Raw genomic sequence first — 19292 nt, 5'->3', positions numbered from 1 at the left:
TATTTTTCCAAACACAAATAATTTCTATTAGGCGTATATAAACAAATGATACCAATTCGAACTCATTCGAATGCTTTTGGTTATTACAATGATACGTGGTAATACTAAATCAGGAACCCAAAGTGCCAAGCGTGTCAGTGTTTTAAATAATCCATGTTTGATAAATAATTCGTGAATTTTTTTTATTTATATAGCTGAAATACAAGAATCACTTCTATTGCAAATATATCAACAATTATGATTTATTTAGTTGAAATTTATAAAATTTATTTATTTGTTAATGTAGACTCTTCTACTGAAATCATAAGTGGATTGTTAATGAAACACAATATGATTCCAGGTTTGATGAATATTTCAAAGATAATTTCTCTGCATTATCGCCAAGGTTCATTATCTTACTATAAACCTGAAATAGAAAGTAGTGTTAGACACAAATGGAGATGAGATATTAGATCTCAAAAAATTCAAGTAAAGAAAATATAAAAACATAAAAATCATTTAAGGTCACCCCTGACGGAATCCAAGTTTCAAAGTGCTCGCGTTTTCGGGGGCACACCACTCGATACGTAAGCAACACACAGCTGTCATTTATATTTTTTCACGAATGCTGCGACGCAGCAAAGTCAAATCAACAAAAATGACAGTTGTGCGTTGCTTCCGTATCGAGTGGTGTGCCCCCGAAAACGCGAGCACTTTGAAACTTGGATTCCGTCAGGAGTGACCTTAATGGAGGCACTCTAGTGCCCTTTAACTTTCATGAAGTGTCAAAAAGCATCACAACAGATCACAGTTATGTTCTATTCAGTATAATTATCATTTGCATGAAATATATGAACAGAAAAATCCTCTTTTAAAATCATTTTTTCACTTACCCCACATGTGGGGCAAGTGAAAAATTGAAACCGATTTTTTTGTTTTCCAAATATTTTGTATCCTAAAAGTATTTTTCAAAGATCTTGTTCGCGGGCATATAAAGATTGGATAGATGATTTATTATGTCATAAATATGATCAATTTCAATATTATATTCAACTTTTATGACTTGATGAACATGAAATATACGATTTCCTTTACCCACTTGCCCCACTGTACCTTAATTCCTCTAGCTTAAAGAAATATTTTCTTGACTGTATAGAATTCCAAAATTTTAAAGAAATTCCTTTTCGAAACTTTCGGAAACTTGGTCGAGAACGCAGAGAATTAATTTAAGGAATGGCGAAAATTTATGTAGACGATTGCGAGAATCCTGTCGGGAACTCAAAGAATTCTTTTCGGGTGATCCGACAATTCATGTCAAAAAATTCAGAATTTCTAAATTTCCAGTCAGAAATTTCGAGTTCACACTTCACTTTCCTGTTTACTAATTTTTATTTTCACAAAATAGGACGGGGTCAAAGGTGCTGATTGAAAAAGATGGCGCCTCTACATTTGTAGTAAAATGAATTTTCTTGTATGGACAAATCATCTGTTCTCACTAACTACGTATCCCAGCGATATGTGACCTAGATACTGCCGTAATCTGGAAAAGTGACGTAACAGCCATTTTACAACATGCATGTTTTCCATTTTTCTGTTAATAAGCTCGCTCGATGAATACTATTCGTTAACACCATTATTGGAAAATGGCGTATGCGTCACTTTTTCAGATTACGGCAGGATAGAAAAGCTACAAATATTTTTTTAGATTGTTTATACCCTTGCTGTATTTTGCAGCTCCAAACCATAAATGAGATCTGAGCGGTTTACTACAAATTTCTTTATGACTGCTCTTCACCTTTTTTTCCTTGAGCAAGGGTAAACGGAAATCTGCAACCAGACACTTGAGGAGGTTAACTCAGGTGGTGTGGGGATGGGTATGTCATGTAACTTTTACCCGACCCATTAAAACCAAAATCCTTTCACCATCCCGTACTACCCCCGGCCGGCGATTAAGCAACACATCAGGGGGACTATTAAGAACGCTCACTCCTATGCTAACTCACTAGACGTCAATACACACAACATCGACTTCAAGGGTGGTAACCTCACCACCCGTCGAGCGCAAGCTAGGATAGTAACCTAGCGGTCCGTATCATAACCTCACGTTGCAGACGAGCACCCCGACAACAACCGCAATGACCTCTATATCTACATACTGAGGTCCCCGCTGCCCACCCGCGACATGTTAATTGTCGGGGTGAGCGAAATGTTCACTGCACCACAGATGCCCCTACTGAATTCGTTAGTTTTGTTCACGACGCCACCACCTCTGTAGTTTCGACAAAATCTGTTGAGATGCTGTGTTCACCACTTTCCATATAGCTTCATCCCGGCACATCCTCTCGAAGAGGTTGTCCGGAGTTGTATCCATGCCGCTGACAAGCAGCATGGCATTGCGTTCTACGTTGAATCGCGGGTATGCGAACATCCCATGATCTGCCGACTCTACCTCGCCTACACATTCTGGACACTCCGCAGAATCTGCGAAGCCAAACCTGTGAAGGAATTTTTTAAAGCAGCCATGTTCAGACAACACCTGTATTAGGTGGAAGTTGACCTGACCATGCTTTCTACCGACCCATTTGGACACATCCGGAATCAGTCTGCGGGTCCAACTACCTTTGACTGCGGTGTCCCATGCTCTTAGCCATTTGAGCAGCGAGGCTGCTCTTTTGACACGTCGCACTTGCACCGAGTCCCTTTCGTTGTAGCACTCAACATCTTCCTCTAGGAGTATGTCAATTGGCATCATCCCAGCTATAACGCACACCGCCTCATATGATATGGTTCGATATGGGCTCGCGACACGTAGGCACATCAGCCGGTGTACTCTGATAAGTTTCTTCACATTGTACTCGGCATTTAGTGCTACGGCCCATGCTGGTACGCCATAGCGGATGATAGACAATGATACACCCGCTATCAACCTACGCACCTGACTATGCTCCGTTGATCTGTTTGGCATCATTCATGATAAAGATTTTATCGCCAATGAAGCCCTGAAGCTGACATGCATAATCGACGTGGCTCGTGAAATTGAGCTTATCATCGATCATCACGCCCAGATGCTTAAGAGACCTCACGGAGTTAACTCTTATCCTCGCTTGCTGCAACCCATGACGGTTATGCACCACCACGACTCCTGTGACCTCTAGCATTACGTCATCCGCGAAGCCTTCAATCTTCACACCGGCCGGGAGACTTAAGCGTAATACTCCCTGTGGAACACCCGCAGACACTACGATCGACGTTTGACCAGCATCCGTGTTGTATATCAGCACCCTGTTCTGAAAATAACTTTTCAGCATCCTGCACAGGTAATCCGGAACTCTAAATCGGTGCAGGGAATCAGCAATAGCTGCCCAGCTAGCGTTGTTAAACGCATTTTTTACATCAAGTGTAATCAATACCAATGTACCTAATACCTCGCCTGTTCAAACCTCTCGTTATCTTGGCCGTATCCGTTACCGAACGAATAGCTACGATGGTAGAACGGCCCTTACGGACACCATAGTGGATGCTGGATTGGCCACCAGCACACTCTGTATAAGCCGACAATCTATTCAGGATGACCCTCTCTAGCAGCTTTCCAGCTGTGTCGAGTCTGTATGCCGGTCTGTATGCCGAAGGGTCCCCCGGCTGTTTGCCGGGCTTCGGTAATAGCACCAATTTCTGCCGTTTCCATCGATCTGGGAAGTTTCCTTCGTCCACGCATCTCTGGAGGCAGGTCCTGAACATATCTGGATCGGCAAGAATGGCGTGTTTAAGGGCCAGGTTTGGATTATTATCCAGGCCTGGTGTCTTATTGAGCTTAAGTTTCTTTGCAGCTACGAGGTGAACCGGCCCAGGGCCGAAAACCTCTTTAATAAAGATAATAATAATAATCCTTTGCAGCTACGATAAGCTCCTCGTTAGTCACTAGCGGTACCTGACTCGTACGGGGTAGCGGGCCAGTTCGATGATTCATGCCTCGGAAACAACCCTTCGACTATTTTGGCCAACATCTCCGGAGATTTCTCAGGTGGCGTGCTGTTAGTCCTAGCCATCACCATCCTGTATGCATCTCCCCATGGATTGTCGTTCGCCATCCTGCACAGCTGCTCAAAGCAGGCTCTCTTACTACACTTAATCTCGTAGCTCAGAGCTCTGCTAGCTGTCTGGGACACCCGGCGTCTGTCAACCTTTTTAGCGTCTGTTCTGGCATAAATAATCAAAACATAAATAATCAATCCTTGCCAACCATTTTATGCAGATTTTTATTTATTTATTTATTTGCTTAATCGTTAATCGAACCAGGAAGAAAAAATACTGTAGAAGCTTTGCCCAGAGATCTTAATCATCAAACCACAATGTAGTTTTGATTGGTAATAGCTAAATTGCATTAACATTCTATTCCATATAATTTTCATTCAAATATAATCAATATGTAGGGGAATTATTTTCCTTATCCCCAAACCATAAATAACCGACAATGTCCTTGTGAAATGATTCTTCATGACGACAAGGCTTTTCCTTCATAATGTCGTTTCATTCAATAAATTTTTATCTCAAAAATATAAACTTCCGGAGATAAACAAACGCCAAAATACCGATGATCCGATGAACAAAAAGGGATAAAGGTGTAGTGGTGATCATTTATGAAATTATTTGGCAAAATATATCATTGCGTTGATATCGTACTTTATTAGAAATCAGATAACGTTTCATGAATGCTCATGTCATTATTGCGAAGTGGTAAAGATATTCCGGTGTTCATCTTTAAAATGCTTTTTCAAACTATATCATTGTATTGATATCATACTTTACTAGAATTTAGATAACGATTCATTGAAATTTATATCATTACTAGCAGAAAATACCCAGCTTTACCTGGGTGTTTACGTTGCAAATGTCGCATACTGAACTATTTGCAGCACCGCACTCAATTTCCGTGCGATTGTATTGTTTTCCTCAACAGCTGACCCAAAATTGTATTTCAAATATTTTTCCTTTTCCCCGTTAACCCTCTCTTTCCCACGACTTTTTTCAAAGATTTCAATAGGAAGGAATAATGTATGGAAAAAATGCTAGAACAAAAGATATTTGGCATAACTAAAATTAGTGGAAAACGAAAAAAAAAGTTTTTGATTGTAAGTCAATAGTTACTTGATTGTTTTCAATAGTTTCACTATTTTTACTCAAAATTGATTATATTTGCAGTCTAATGAAACCATAAAGTTGTGCCAAATACTGCTTTTTGTAGTTGAAATAATTCGATGAATGTAGGAAGGTGCAAAATTTGATGGAGCTCTACAGCTACCATGGGAAGGAAAGGGTTAAATTCACTCACTTTTGTATATACAAACATTGTGGTTCCCAGGACGAATCGATTCGGGAAAAAATCTTGCAAATCGGTCAACCCGTTCGCGAGTTAAATCGTCAGGAAGGAAATCTCAACTCATTTTTATTATATAGAAGATTAGGAATAAATTAGTGTGAAGAAATATCGACAAAATTATTAAATTTTATATAAATGACTTTGAATGAGTTTTGGTTGTTGAGTTGGACGAGATAGATGCTGACAATAGATTCGTATTTTATTTATACTGAATATAATTCGCCGCATTTTGTGATTCCCTCCATAGGGAAGCGAAAAACAACTATGTTCCGGACACTTCTTAATTCAATACTCCAGGAGAGAGAGTTTCACGAGACACTTCATATTTCAAATTCCCGCACTCGGAACGTTATATAAAACTCGAGAAAGTCACGCACCGGCTTCAATGAAATCAACGAAAACATCGATGACACGCAAAACAAAAATTGGTCAGTCCGTGTGACGCTTGCTTTGATATATTTTGCCCGTCGATAATTTTCTTGCGTCATGACGTGTAATTTTATTGTTATTTCGTGTGTAGTATCTGGATCTCCCTCCCAGGTCGCAACCTTCTCTTAGCTCGAAGACAGGTTCTACGAAGGTCTGCAATTGTGTCTGTTCACCAGTACGCAGGTTGCCAATTTCCAGGAGGTTTGGTCCTCCTAGGCATCGTCACATCTCATGCACGAGTTAGTACATCGATTAACTCATCGCCACTTAATCGCGTTGTTCGTCTCTCCCATCGTAGTGATTTCTCCAAGAGTTCTGGGTTGAACTGTGAGGTGCGCCATCCTAGACCGGTTTTGCCGATCCGCCTTGTGATTGCGACGGCGGTATCGGTCCCCTGAACGTTGGCACTTGGTCTTCGTTCAGCAGGACTACGTTCAATACCGCTAGCGACTCTAGCAGGGCATCACCTCTAGCGTTTGTGGATCGGGATCCCCAGTCCACTGCCCACGCATTGAAGTCGCCTGCTACAACTAATTGGTTTTAAGCCAGTTAGTTTCGCTGTCCACTATCCTAACTGCACTATACTCCACCTGGGAGGACAGTAGCAGCTACAAAAGTAAACATCGTTTACCTTTGCTATGACGAAATCCTCATCATCAGGTGATGATAATATCTCCTGGATGGGGTATCGCCCGCAAGTCCAGATGGCCACCATCTGAGACTTATCCGCAATCCAACTGCCGTTTCCAGCAGGGATGCGGTATGGATCGGACAGCAAGGCTACATCAGCTTTACACTCGGTAACCGACTGTTGTAGCAGCAGTTGAGCCGCCTCGCAGTGGTTCAGATTTAGCTGTGTTACCTGCGTGTCTGAATCCTTCTAGAGGCCGGACAGGCCTGAACACCGGTAAGGTGTCTGTTGTCTGTAGCCGGGGACAGATCAGACACCTTGGTGCAGCCTGACAGGTGCGAGCTTGGTGGCCTGCAGCCAGTGGTGGAAACACTCGCTTCACGGGTTAAAAAAAGAGTGTAATTGGGCCTACCAAAAATGCTACACTCGCGCGAAGCTAGTGCCTGCATTTTCTGGCGCTTGCTTTGTTCGCGAGTACGGGCAGAGCAAAGACAAAAAGCAGGGCAGTCGCGAGAATTTGTCATTATTTCGAAAACAATAGATAAATTTGACTTGACATAAACACAATAACAATAAACAATTGTGTTCTTGCTCGAACATTCGTTAGAAACATGTCCTGAGGTTGTTTTATGACTTTTTGCAAATTAACCCGAATGACGCGCGAAGCTTCACGAACATTTTTCGGGGTTCGTTTTTTTGTTTTCTCTGCGAGTAGTAGGCAGCCAAGAAAAAGGCAAAACAAATGTTCGCGAGTATTTTGCATTGCCTACTTCTCGTTTTGTGAGTAAGGTTCACAAATTTCCACCACTGCCTGCAGCTCTACACCTACGGCATAGCTTACTGCGATCAGGTCCTTTACAGTGATACGATTTATGATCGTTGCCAAGACACCTGAAGCAGGTCTGAAGCGGTTGGCTTATACTTAGCGGACATACCGACCAACCCACTTTCAGCTTAGCCTTATCCATTGCATTTTTGGCCTCAGCCTGAGGTACTTGGAATGAGGCAACTTGCATTCCCGCGTAGCTTTTACGTAACCGAACCGCAGATTCCTGAATCTCGACATTGCACTGATCTCTCAATGCGTCGACCAGGTCTCTGGCCTTGGTTACTTCATCCAGGCCCTTGCACTGGATGTTCGAAACTGGGCATAAGGCTCTTACTAGAACGCCATCACCCAGGACCTCCTCCGTCAACTTTTTGTACTCAGAACTTTTCTGAGCAGCATCCCGCTTCAAGACGAGAATCATCTCGCCTTTCCGCGTTATTCGGATGCAGTTGACATCCCCTCCTAGGCCAGAGAGTTTATCATTAACTCTCATGGCCTTCAAGACTTCGGTTTTGCTTTTATCGTCATTTTTGACGATAATCGCCTCGCCTCTGTCTTTACGCTTACCACTGCCATTGGAAGGCGCACCCGTCGTCTCCTGGTCTCTACCTCTTTCTTAGCAGTGGTGCGCACCGTTCCACCTGCCGCACTCTTTGCGGCCTGCTGACGTTTCCTCCTCGCCTTCTTGGGGTTCACGACCTTCCTCTAGGGTAGGTCTTCTTCCCGGCGACCTTCAGTGGTTCTCGTTGGTAGAGGCACTGGTTTCTCCGGCTTGGGAGGGCCAGCCTTCCGCTCAACCTTCTCCCAGCTCTCCCGCTTAGGAGCTGCAGACTTCTCGGTAGCTATTATCAGGTTCGCCTCCTGCGTAACCTTACTGAGCTTCGGAGTCGATTCAGCCTCCTCTTTTTCCTTCTCCGTCTGGTGTTCCGCCAGTTTCCGCTCCTTCACGAGTTTGCGAATTTCGCGCTCCGCACTCTTGCAGGCCTTTAGAAGGGTCCTCCACTTGGACTTGGCCTCCACTACTAGGGCACATAGTGCCTCTACAGCAAGTTTAAGGTCCTTGCTGTAATTAAAGCGGTTGTCCAGGAACGACATGATCACGTCCGATACATCCGTGATCACTTCCATCGTCTGGCCACCGCGTTCCTCGTGGTTCGCCATCACCGAATTGATGACGCGGGTCAGGATGAGGCCGTCCATCTTCACTTCAACCGGCACCTCCTCAGACCCTCCACGGGTTCCTCCATCACCTTCCCCCGGCGATCTTTGGAGAGACCTCTCAAGGCCACTGTGTCTGGCGAAAGGATTTTCTTGCCACTCCTTCTTCGTTCTTCGTTTTAGTATTTTTTACAGATTTCATGACTATTGGGTCCCCCTTGCGGCTGCTGTCGAATCCTGCTGGTGTGGTTATCTATATTACCTTATATATCTATACATACCTTGTGGCATGCAGGGAGGCCATGCGAGGGTTGACACTTTCGCATTCAGAGCCAGATCAGCGCTAGTCAGGAAAGAGCATCTGAGCCTACTCCCACTCAGCTGGTAACTGAGCGGCAAGATTGTACCGCGTGTTACAAGGCCCGCAACGGTTTTATTGGACGGAAGACAGCCTGACCATTAGCCCATTCGCCGTTTCAGGTCGGTGCCACCCTTACCAAGAGAATAAAATAACCAGACTACCAGCCCTCGCTTTCACAATATTCCAATATCCAGAGACAAAGTCCAATATCATGCAACCAGTATACCATAATCAGGATCTTACTGGGATCAACCCTGATGTGCCGATGGCACTCCCTGGGCTTGTGCTTTTGAAGCGGCCCACAGTCGCTTTGATAGAGTCTGCTTACGGACACTTGTGGTTTTTTCGGGAGGGATTTAGCAGAGCCCACTGCTAAACCCCACCACGTCCTAGGCAGTACTCCCTGACTCCCAGACAGCTGGGGAAGGGTCGTCAAGCCCTTGGACGTAGTTCCTGCTGCTCTCCACCTAGAATGTACAAAAGTAACATTAATAACTTACACCATTCAACAACAGTTGTCACTGCTGTATATGCAAAACCACATTGATATAAATACGCAGCATCGCCACCTCCCGTCTGATAGTTCAATCACAGAGAACAGACGTTCATCTTCATTCGCGTGGTTGTGTAAAAGTTTGTACTGGTAATTTTAAAGTATGTCGTTATGCCTCCGTGGCGCGGTGCTAGTGTGCTGATGAATATGGTTGAAAATTGTCGTATTTTGCTTTTTAGCGCTAGTGTTCAATCCGAATTGCTCCTAGGCTCGCTCCTAGATGGCAGCACTACATTATTTATGCAGTGTATACTAACGCTATCGCTTAGTGAGATTGAATTTTTATGTCGGACAGCCTGCGTTGGCGGCGCTGAGGTGTGATTTAAATCTTTACACACGTTTCGAACGAAATTTTGTTCGAGCATCCATGTCTGTTCTCTGTGCTTCAATATCGTAATTTGTACTAGCAGGGGTACTAGTGTTGTTGAAATGATTTGAAAGGGCCTCAAGCGGAATTTTAGCTAGAATTCAACTGGTCTCGTCCTATTGATTTAGATCTTTGGATCGAACTATTTTGACAAATTTTCCAGGAGGTCGTCAGTTGCATTCTAGCAAAAATTCCACTTGAGGCCCTTCCACTACACCTGATAGTATAATTGCAATATTTCCATTATCAGGCGACAGGTGGTGTTGCTGCGTGTTTGTATCAATGTAGTATATTGTATCAATGTAGTATTAGGCCCTCCTTAGCCGAGCGGTAAGACGCGCGGCTACAAAGCAAGACCATGCTGAGGGTGGCTGGGTTCGATTCCCGGTGCCGGTCTAGGCAATTTTCGGATTGGAAATTGTCTCGACTTCTCTGGGCATAAAAGTATCATCGTGTTAGCCTCATGATATACGAATGCAAAAATGGTAACTTGGCTTAGAAACCTCGCAGTTAATAACTGTGGAAGTGCTTAATGAACACTAAGCTGCGAGGCGGCTCTGTCCCAGTGTGGGGATGTAATGCCAATAAGAAGAAGAAGAAGAAGTATTAGTATTGCATATACACTAGTGACATCTGCTGATCGATATCGTAAGTGTTCAATGTTCCTTCCACACACACGACGTGGAGAACAAAAGATACTTTAGTTAGGGTAAAACGTCCTATCATTCTTTGTCGAGCTACCGTGCGAGACAGACGTCGGTCTTGTACCTGTGGGTCCTATTCAGGTTTTTTTCCTCGAGTCAGGTCGTTTTTTCTGGTGAAAGTTTGGACCTTTAGCTGGACTTGGAAGCGGGGCTTACTAGCGACGCTACTAAGTACCCGTAAAACAGGTTTTCCCGTGTTTCCTTGAAAAAAAAGTCACGTGTGCGTCAGTCGAACGAGCTGAATTTCACCGCTGCCCCCGCGCCAATTGCCCAATCCAGAACGAGCAGAAAGCAGCAGAAGCCGATCATCACCGCTAGCGCTGCCCAGGCCTTACGTTCGCTGTATGCGGTTGGTGAGAAAACCAACACATACGCCTCGAGTCCTGGTCCGGTTCGTGCCACGTGCTTTGAACCGGTGCGTACTGTGGTATTGTGCAGCTGACGACGCAGCGATAGAAAGTTGAGTATTAACATTATTCCCTTGTTGCGTTTCCCCTCTTTCCAGTCTTAGTAGGTAATTTTATTATAGTTTGATTGTAGTTAGTTTAGTTTCTCTCATTCCCCTCCCTGTTGTTTTTATTAGTTTAGTTAGTATTAGTTTTTCTCTCTAGTAGTGATAAGGTTCATTTGAAATTTTGTGTGTGTGCCTCGCTGCAGCGGATTATTTTCCGCAATGCACGAAGGCGAAGGCGGCGGGGGTGTGTCGTATACCCAGTCGGATAATCTTTCGTTGCGTTCTGGTGTTCCAAACCAAACCAGAATGGAAACCAGCAACACGTTTAACACCTCTGCAACCCCCCGCCTCAAGGCCTACCCACCCGACTCTGAAGGGCCATACTTTGTTTTCTTTCGACCCAAAGGAAAACGATTGAACGTTAATCAGATCGGCAAGGATCTTGAGAAGCGCTTCTCGTCAGTGACCACCATCGACATGGTCGGTTCCAATAAGTTGAGGGTCACAGTTGGTGACCGAAAGCAGGCTAACGAGATTGTTTCCTGTCAGCTGTTTACGCTTGAGTACAGAGTGTATTTGCCGAGTCAGGCGATTGAGATCGCGGGGGTGGTCACCGAAGGGAGTATGACCACCGAAGATATTCTTCTTGGCTCCGGCCAATTCAAAAACCGTTCTCTTCCCCCTGTTCCGATACTGGATTGCCGGCAAATGCAATCGGTGTCACAGGAGGGAGAGAAAAAGGCTTACTTGCCTTCTGACTCCTTTTGCGTGACCTTTTCCGGCTCTGCATTGCCTGACTTTGTGGTGATTGGCAAACTTCGATTGCCTGTTCGGCTGTATGTGCCGAGGGTGATGAACTGCGATAATTGCAAGCAGCTGGGTCACACCGCTCAGTACTGCTGCAATAAACCTCGCTGTGCATCGTGCGGGGAGAAACATGTAGAGGGCGCATGCAAGACAGCGCCGAAATGCGTTTATTGCAACGAAGGCCCTCCCACGCTCTCATCGCTTGCCCCACGTACATACAGCGGCGAGAATACCAAAAGCGGTCTTTACAACAGCGTTCTCGGCGAAGCTACGCTGAAATGCTGAAAAGGCCGCTTCAACTGTTGAAGCAGATAACATCTATTCAACTCTACCTGTTGACGATCAACTTTCTGACTCTGAAGTTGGCGAAGGGTGTCCTTTGTTTTCAAAGGATCATCGAGGAAACGAGGAAAGCAGAGCCAGAGACCCTCGAAAAAACTTCGAAAACTGCATCGCAGTGTTCCCCAAGCCAACATGGCAAAATCGAAGGCAGGTGGGAATGTTCCCAAACGTTCAGCTCCTAGAGTCTTTCTCCAGGAAGAACAGGACTTTCCGCCCCTTCCAGGGACATCTAAAATCCCTGATGTTCCCATTTTTTCGATTTTTCCGTCAGCTGGTGAGCATCGCGAGGAACCTCAGAGTGCTCCAATGTTTACGTTCGCTGGCATCGTGGATTTCATCCTTAACATCTTCAACGCTTCTGACTATGTGAAAAACATGGTCAATTCAGTTCTCCCTCTTTTGACACCTCTTATGAAGCAACTGGCTTCCAAAATGCCCCTCCTTGAAACAATCGTATCCTTCGATGGCTAATTCGGTCAACAAGGTTAATACGATTTCGGTTCTACAGTGGAACTGTCGAAGCATTCTTCACAAATTAGATATTTTCAAATTTTTAATTAACAAATTAGAATGCGATGTTTTCGCTTTGTGTGAAACATGGCTAACACCCGATGTGAACCTCCATTTTCCAGATTTTAACATCATTCGCCGAGATCGTGCAGACAGACATGGCGGGGTGCTGTTAGGGATCAGAAAACAGCACTCCTTCTATAGAGTCGATCTTGCACCGATGTCAGGCACCGAAGCCGTCGCATGTCAGGTGACTATCCGAGGAAAAGACCTCAGTATCGCCTCGATATATCTTCCTCCGGGAACTGCGATATCTCGCAGACATCTCCCACACATCTTCTCGGTTATGTCTGAGCCACGGTTGCTCTTGGGAGATTTTAACTCCCACGAAAAAGGTTGGAGGAACTGCAGGACGACAACCGTTCATCCCTGATATACGACCTCTGCGACAACTTCAACATGACCATTCTTAACACTGGAGAAGTTACACGAGTGGCTCCTCCAGCAAAAGATTGCCGATTAGATCTTTCAATATGTTCGAGCTCACTATCGCTGGACTGCACGTGGAGGGTAGTTCAAGATCCCCATGGTAGTGATCATTTGCCAATCGAAATATCAATCTCTAATGGAACATACCAGCCTCCTCCGGTCGATATCGCATATGACCTCACGAAGCACATTGACTGGGGCAAATATGCTGAGGCAATTGTTGACGGTGAACAGTCGGTAGACGTACTTCCACCGCGGGAAAAATACCAGTTTATATCCGAATTGATTCTTAACAGCGCTCTCCAGGCACAACGCCGGCCGGTGTCAGGAGTTTCGGTCCGTAGGAAGCCATCCAGTCCGTGGTGGGATGACGAATGTACAAAACTCTATCGCGAGAAATCCGCTGCGTTTAAGTATTTTCGAAAACATGGTTCGGTCGTACTTCATAAGCGATATATCGGCCTTGAGGACCAGTTCAAGAAACTGGCCAAGGCGAAGAAAAGCGGTTACTGGAGGCACTTCGTGGAGGGTTTGTCGCGCGAGACTTTCCGTCGGGAGAAGAATGCATAACGCGTCGTCGGTGAACGAAGATCGTGAAAGTTCACCACGGTGGATATTCGATTTCGCTAAGAAAGTCTGTCCAGATTCCGTTCCAGTGAAGCGAATGCTTCGAGTCACCTCAGCTGACAGCAATGGTGACATGGATCGGCCGTTTTCGATGGTTGACTTCTCACTCGCTCTTCTTTCATGTAACAATTCTGCTCCGGGGATGGATAGAATCAGGTTCAATTTGCTGAAAAACCTCCCAGACGTCGCGAAGAGGCACTTATTGAACCTATTCAATCAGTTCTTGGAAATAAATATTGTTTCGGATGATTGGGGAGGTGCGAGTCATAGCCATTCAAAAGGCTGGAAACCCCGATTCCGATTGTAACTCGTATCGTCCAATCGCGATGCTATTGTGTCTTCGGAATCTTTTGGAGAAGATGCTTCTCCGTCGGCTCGACGAATGGGTTGAGTCAAATGGTTTGTTGTCAGATACACAGTTTGGTTTCCGTAGAGGCAAAGGAACGAACGACTGTCTTGCGTTGCTTACTTCAGAAATTCAACTTACCTTCTCTCAAAAAGAGCAAATGGGCTCAGTATTTTTGGACATTAAGGGAGCTTTTGATTCAGTTTGCGTCGATGTTTTGTCCGACAAACTCCACGCGAGTGGATTTTCGCCAATTTTTAACAACTATTTGTACAATTTGTTGTCAGAGAAGCGTATGAATTTTTCTCATCGTGACTTGACAACTTCACGAATTAGCTACATGGGTCTCCCCCAGGGCTCATGTTTGAGCCCCCTTCTTTATAATTTCTATGTCAGAGACATTGACAAATGCCTAATGGAAAATTGCACGTTAAGACAGCTTGCAGATGACTGTGTTGTATCCGTTACCGGTTCAATCGCAGTTGATCTGCAAGGACCATTACAAGATACTCTTGACAATTTGTCTACTTGGGCCTTAAAGCTGGGTATCGAATTCTCTCCGGAGAAAACTGAGATGGTTGTCTTTTCAAAAAAGCATAAGCCGGCGAAGTTCCCGCTTACTCTAATGGGTAAGATAATCACTCATAGCATGTCTTCTAAATATCTAGGGGTCTGGTTCGATTCTAAATGCACCTTTGGTAAGCACATTGTGTATCTGACACAAAAATGCCAGAAGCGAATTAACTTCATGCGAACAATAACCGGTACATGGTGGGGAGCCCACCCGGAAGATTTGCTTAGGTTGTATCGAACAACTATTCTGTCAGTCTTGGAATATGGTAGCTTTTGTTTTCAGTCCGCGGCGAAAACACACATGTTGAAAATTGAACGGATTCAGTATCGCTGTCTCCGCATCGCGCTGGGTTGTATGAACTCGACTCATACGATGAGTCTAGAAGTACTTGCGGGAGTACTTCCTTTGGCCGATCGTTTCGCGGAATTATCGCTCCGTTTCCTCATTCGTTGTGAGGTACTTAACCCATTAGTTATTAAGAATTTCGAGAAGCTGCTTGAACATAATCCTCAAACTCGTTTTATGAATGTGTACTACTGGTACCGATCGTGATAACTTTTTCGATACTCACGGTTCCACTGTAGTTTTTGATTCAACCATGAAACAGGAGATTCATGGAATATCTGATTCCCATCGTGCGATGGTGATACCTAGAATATTTGCAAACAAGTATGGGCATGTCAACGCGGACAGATTTTTTTCACGGATGGATCAAAATTCGAGGATTGCACTGGTTTCGGTGTATACAACAATTTTCATAGCGCCTCCTTTAAATTAAAGAAGCCATGTTCAATATACATTGCTGAATTAGCAGCTATATACTACGCATTGGAGTGTATTGCAACACTTCCTGTCGAGCACTTCTTCATCTTCACCGACAGTCTAAGTACTCAGCGTATCTCCTAAGGGGAATACGGAAAGCATTGATTGCTTAATCAAAACGCTCCTACATCATCATCATGGCTTGGGTCACTTCTCATTGCTCAATTCCGGGCAATGAGAAAGCGGACTCCCTGGCTAAGGTGGGCGCTATGGAAGGTGATATTTACGAGCGACAAATCGCCTTTGATTATTTTTTTGCAATAGTTCGTCACGAGACTTTGATCAGTTGGCAGCGAAAATGGAAAAATGGAGATATGGGTAGATGGCTGCATTCTATTCTCTCGCAGGTATCGAAGAGACCATGGTTCAAAGGATTGAACGTGGGACGTGATTTCATTCGAACCATGTGTCGCCTAATGTCTAATCACTACTTGCTGAATACACATACGTTTCGGATAGGGCTTACGGAAAGCAATCTCTGTGTCTGCGGCGACTATCAGGATATTGAGCACGTCGTGTGGGGGTGCGTCGAGCATCGTGGAACTAGGTCTGAGTTGACTGAAACTCTTCGGGTCCAAGGAAAACAGATAAAACCCGTTAGGGAAGTGTTGGCGGGCCTTGATTTAGAGTATATGAACCTTATCTATCAGTTTTTGAAAGAGATTGATGTTAGAATTTGATTATTTGTGTTTCCCTTGTCTGTTGCATTTCACCTTAAAAATGTCCTCTCCTTTTCGTTGTTTCCCGTCTTTTCTTTTTGTCTTCAATTACAGATCAATGCCAAAGTCCATCATCAAAACAAATCAACAACATCGCAATCAATAATTTTAGTACCCTAAACCCCCTCCTTTTCCTATTGTGTATTTGTAAAATCTCTAACCTTGAGTTATCCAGTACGTCGGTTACCCAAACTAACTCTAGTTATAAAAAGATTTGCCAAAATTGTAAAATGAGTTGTACAAAAAAAATACGGCTCCGTAACGCCAAATGGCAAATGAGCCTTCCAAATAAACGCAAGATTAAAAAAAAACGTCCTATCGTTGTGGTATGCCCTAATGTTGCGGTAGTGTTAAAGTAGTCCATTTTGGATATAACACCATTGAAAACAATTGTGGGTACGCTAAAACTCTTCGAATTAATGACTAGAACAGCTTTTGTTTCACAAAATTCCGTTCAAAATGATGAAAAATCAACATTTTTCGTTAAAAATTTGAATCCCTTGAGCCTATTATTGCGGTAGTGCTAAGGTCCTATTGTTGCGGTATCGCTCTCCACAAGAATTACATGCAATACCGCAACAATAGGACTGACCTTCAAAAAATATCGCAACGATAGGCAACTGCGTCCTATTATTGCGGTAGTTTGTTTTTATTGTGATAAAAACAAAACAACATAAGTTCAACAGAATTCACGTAATATTTACGAAACTATAGTTAACGAGCATCATATTCAACTACTACAATATGGAAATCGACCAACAGGTAATTTTTGAAGAATTTTTGTAATCAATTTTATTTTGACACGGTGCTTAACCCCTCCATAATAGGTCGTTTTACCCTACTAGATAAAGATTGTCGCTGTCGTCGCTGTCCGGAACATCTTTTGCTGGCAAGGATAGGGGAGCTAAATGTCAAAGAAGGAAAATCCATACGATTTGACAGGTATGTACCACACATGTTTCGGACAGCAGAACAAAGGGAACCGAAGCGACAATCTTTATTACTTTATTACTAAAATATCTTTTTTGGAGAACAGTCTTGAAGAAATGAATCGCCTGCTTTGAGCGTGGTTACAGCGGCACACTAGGAGTTAACTTTCTGAAATCAGTATGGCGAAAGGCATCTAAGGTTTGATTTCTCAAAATTAAGCACCTTTATCGAACAAATATTTGGTAGGTGGAGTAGCGGACACCGTCCTACATAACCGGTACCAAATAGTTTTTCATGAAAAGTTCCTAATTTTGAGGAAACCTGCTTTAGATGTCTTTCGCCATACAAATTTCTGGCTGTTAACTCATGCTGGCTATTTGCGCATATACGATAGCGCCTGGATGCTGGCAACGGCGGGTTGAAAACAGAAAAAAATCAATTTTTAAAAGTTTGTGGGAGAATGGTTCAAGATTTTGCGACAGTACATGTATCAAGCGTATAACAAAGCGTGACAGATGGGGGTTAAAAAATTTAAAAGTTATTTTAAAGGTCATATTTAAATTACTAGATTTATAATCTTGAAGCTACATACATCGACAGACATCTATTATTTATTCCAGTTTGGGAAAAATTTCAAGTGGTGGTTCAAGTCTATTTATTGTGTCATATTCCATAACTCCTATTGGTTTGTCCGATACTAATATCTTAAGCAAAGTCGTTACGGATGGCAATATATCTATCTAAAAATCTTCCCTGCATAATTAAGTGAATCGATGTTCTATCCAATTATACACAGACTATTGTAATACTAAATGAGAAAGTAAAAAAAATAGTGGCTATTAGTATAATATAGACAACATTTACGTACTCAAACAACCCAAATCAATTGCACACAAGTCATGAAAATATACAAACCTAATAATTGCCCCTCGAATAAGTGTGGTGGGTTATCTACACATACACAAACACTACCACAACTTTTCAATTCAGTTATAGCGTATAAAGAAAACCGTATGACATAAATCGCGCTACGTTCGATGGCTACCGGTGTACCTGAAAAGCATTAGCGATTAGGATGAAAATTAAAGTTAATCAACTCCAACAGCAAGTATCACAATATGAAAACAAGCACACACACATACACAAAATAAAATAAAAACTAATGAACGAGTACGAAATCTGATGAAAATTTTTCAACCTATCGATGGTGAAGATTGAAGCAACTGGAAATCAAAGTTAAGTAGAACACATTTAGTGAAATTAATAATCCACCCGTACTCTTCCCCCTCTTCCAGTTTTCCACGCCTCTACTAGCGCATCCATCGATATAAAAGTACCATGTGTGGATTAATTGTTTTTGTCATATTCGTCACACACACACACGGACGCGCACTCGTTAAATTAGTGGTTAGTTGATTAGTGCATATGTATGCATGCGTAATTAGTGAAGTTCTTTTATTTATTGTCAGTATTACGAATTCTATGATAGAGGAAATTTGTTTTTCTTTTCTGGGAAAGTAGTCCGTTGGTTTCCACGTGCCGCGTTGTAATTTATTTGGATTCGAGGATCCGTCAGCTTGATATTATATCGCTTTAATGTCGTATTTATTGAAATGAAAGCAGAACATATATGATACATAAATCGGACATACACACACATTGATTGAACGATCTATTAAAAAATGCTATATTAGCTGAAATGTAATGAAAAGTCTCTGCTGTTTTGCACTATGATCCGAAACATCCTACAGACAGTGGCTTACACAATCTTGACCGATCCGCCCATAGGTAGCACCAACCGGCACTACACTAGCTAATAGCTATATGGGTCCAGATCAGAAAAATTAGGCACCATCTGTTTTTCGAAGCAGCTGTCGGGCCTACTACGGGCTCCAGAAGATACTTCGGTCAAGAAACATTCGTGCCCGCACCAAATGCATCATGTACAAAACGCTCGTAAGACGGGTGATCTTCTACGAACATGGAACTCGGATCATGTTCGTGTAGTATATTCAAAAGGTATTTTGGGGTTGCGAATTTTATGAGGATTTTAAGATGCATTCAATACATTAATTTTTTTGTTATGATTTATTATGAGGATGCAAGGGTAAATAAAGTGCAATGTTGCGCTTTTAGTAATGGGAAGTTGAAATACCACGCGTCTCCATTTATCTGTTTCGTGATATGCATTCATAAAAATCCCTGTGAGGTCCTTATTCCGCAGAAAGTCATTTTTACACTCAACCCGCGTTTGATAGATTTTCTAACAATTCTGTACAAGAAC

The 19292-nt window shown here is 43.2% G+C and overlaps 1 protein-coding gene across 2 annotated transcripts in view; it reads left to right on the top strand.

The window, feature by feature from the left end:
- The window catches only part of LOC134202572 (zinc finger protein OZF-like), a 35381-nt gene extending 16860 nt beyond the window's left edge, over window positions 1-18521 (top strand). For both annotated transcript variants that reach the window (XM_062677585.1, XM_062677594.1), the window contains exon 3: window positions 18304-18521. In XM_062677585.1, coding sequence (XP_062533569.1) covers window positions 18304-18339 — 36 coding nt within the window. In that variant the 3' untranslated portion in view covers window positions 18340-18521. The remainder of the gene's footprint in view (window positions 1-18303) is intronic.
- Window positions 18522-19292: the final 771 nt, after the last annotated feature.

The sequence above is a fragment of the Armigeres subalbatus genome, chromosome 1 (genome assembly GCF_024139115.2).
Source record: "Armigeres subalbatus isolate Guangzhou_Male chromosome 1, GZ_Asu_2, whole genome shotgun sequence".
Taxonomy (NCBI): Eukaryota; Metazoa; Arthropoda; class Insecta; order Diptera; family Culicidae; genus Armigeres; species Armigeres subalbatus.
The sequence above is the reverse complement of the archived record's forward strand: the minus strand, read 5'-3'. Positions and strand labels throughout refer to the sequence as shown.